The sequence below is a fragment of the Varanus komodoensis genome, unplaced genomic scaffold (assembly GCF_004798865.1).
Source record: "Varanus komodoensis strain SLA01 unplaced genomic scaffold, ASM479886v1 scaffold34_3, whole genome shotgun sequence".
NCBI classification, from domain to species: Eukaryota; Metazoa; Chordata; class Lepidosauria; order Squamata; family Varanidae; genus Varanus; species Varanus komodoensis.
In genome coordinates this window covers 1354704-1355882 of record NW_025335855.1, presented here as the reverse complement: position 1 = coordinate 1355882, position 1179 = coordinate 1354704, and the positions used below count along the sequence as shown (strand labels likewise).

At 64.0% G+C, this 1179-nt stretch overlaps 1 protein-coding gene across 1 annotated transcript in view; it reads right to left on the bottom strand.

Moving 5' to 3' along the window:
• TMCO1 (transmembrane and coiled-coil domains 1) overlaps positions 1-346 on the bottom strand; it is a 12200-nt gene extending 11854 nt beyond the window's left edge. Inside the window, exon 1 of the mRNA XM_044439392.1 lies at positions 250-346. Coding sequence (XP_044295327.1) covers positions 250-346 — 97 coding nt within the window. The remainder of the gene's footprint in view (positions 1-249) is intronic.
• Positions 347-1179: the final 833 nt, after the last annotated feature.

Below are 1179 nucleotides of genomic sequence, written 5' to 3'. Positions count from 1 at the left end.
CGCCCCCGCGGCCGCTCTCGAGCCGGAGGCGGCGGCGGCCTTCTCCGCGCACCCGGCCCCTGCCTTTCGGCTCCCTGGCCGGCCCTGGCGTGGCGAGCGAGGCCGCCGGCGGGAGGCCCCTCCGGCGAGCTCGGCCGAGAGGCGGCGGCCACATCCCGCGTGTTCTCCGCCCGCCCCGGGATTCCCTGGCGCCCGATGCACAGCCGGCCTCTCCCAGAAGCCTGGCGCTCCGGTGCTGCCGTTCCGCACCCGGGCGTTTGCCGGGAGGCCCGCGCACGCGGAGTCTCTGCTTGAGCGCTCGGGCCTCTGCCCGTTCCGCCACGTGCTGCCGCAGCCTCTCCTGCATCCGGGCAGGTAGAAACTAGGGAATGCACGCCGTTGAACACAGAATTTCTTCTGAGTAAGTTGCACGTGGGATCGCAGTCACAGTATTTCCTCACTCGGGTACTTGAAAGAGAGTTCCATTACGCAACAGCAAAAACCCAAAAATCTGCCCTCAAAACACACTTAACTGCTAATACTTGGGCAGACTCAGATATGCTCATCACTCACAGAGACAATGCTTAATATCTGAAGTATCTTAACGGAGCAGTATTCTGATTTTTTTTGAAGCTGTGGCTATTTGTGTGCAAGCAAACCAGCAAATAAGCTGCGAGATCACGTCTGCGGACAAAAGCTTCCTTGCGCTGCACGCCACCTCGTTATTAACGGACACAATTTGGCACACACGTTGCAACTTCTGAGCTGAGCCCACACTGGCTGCCAGTTCATTACAGGCCTCCAAGATGCACGTTTTGAGCTTTAGGGCGCTACAGGCCTCGTCTTTATATTGCATAGGCCCTCAACCTATGGCCAGAACCAGCCCGCCGGGCCCATTTCTGCGGCCTGCCACGGAGGCTCTGGGCTCGCTGCTCGCGCGGGGCGAGGCGGCGGCCTGCTCGTACGGGGATCGCTTCGGGCTCGCTCGGAGCAAAGGAGCTCCTTGCGAGCGAGCCGCCGCCTTGCCGAAGGCGAAGGGCGCGCTGCGAGGTTGTGGTTCTTCCGCATCCCGAAGCCTGCGACCGGGATGCAGCCGGGCGCGCGGGCAGCTTGGCGGCGCCTCGCCGTGCCGCGGGGCTACGGCGCCTCCTGAGCCGTCGCCTGGCCGGACGGGGGGGGGGGCTCGGACGGGGATCGCCC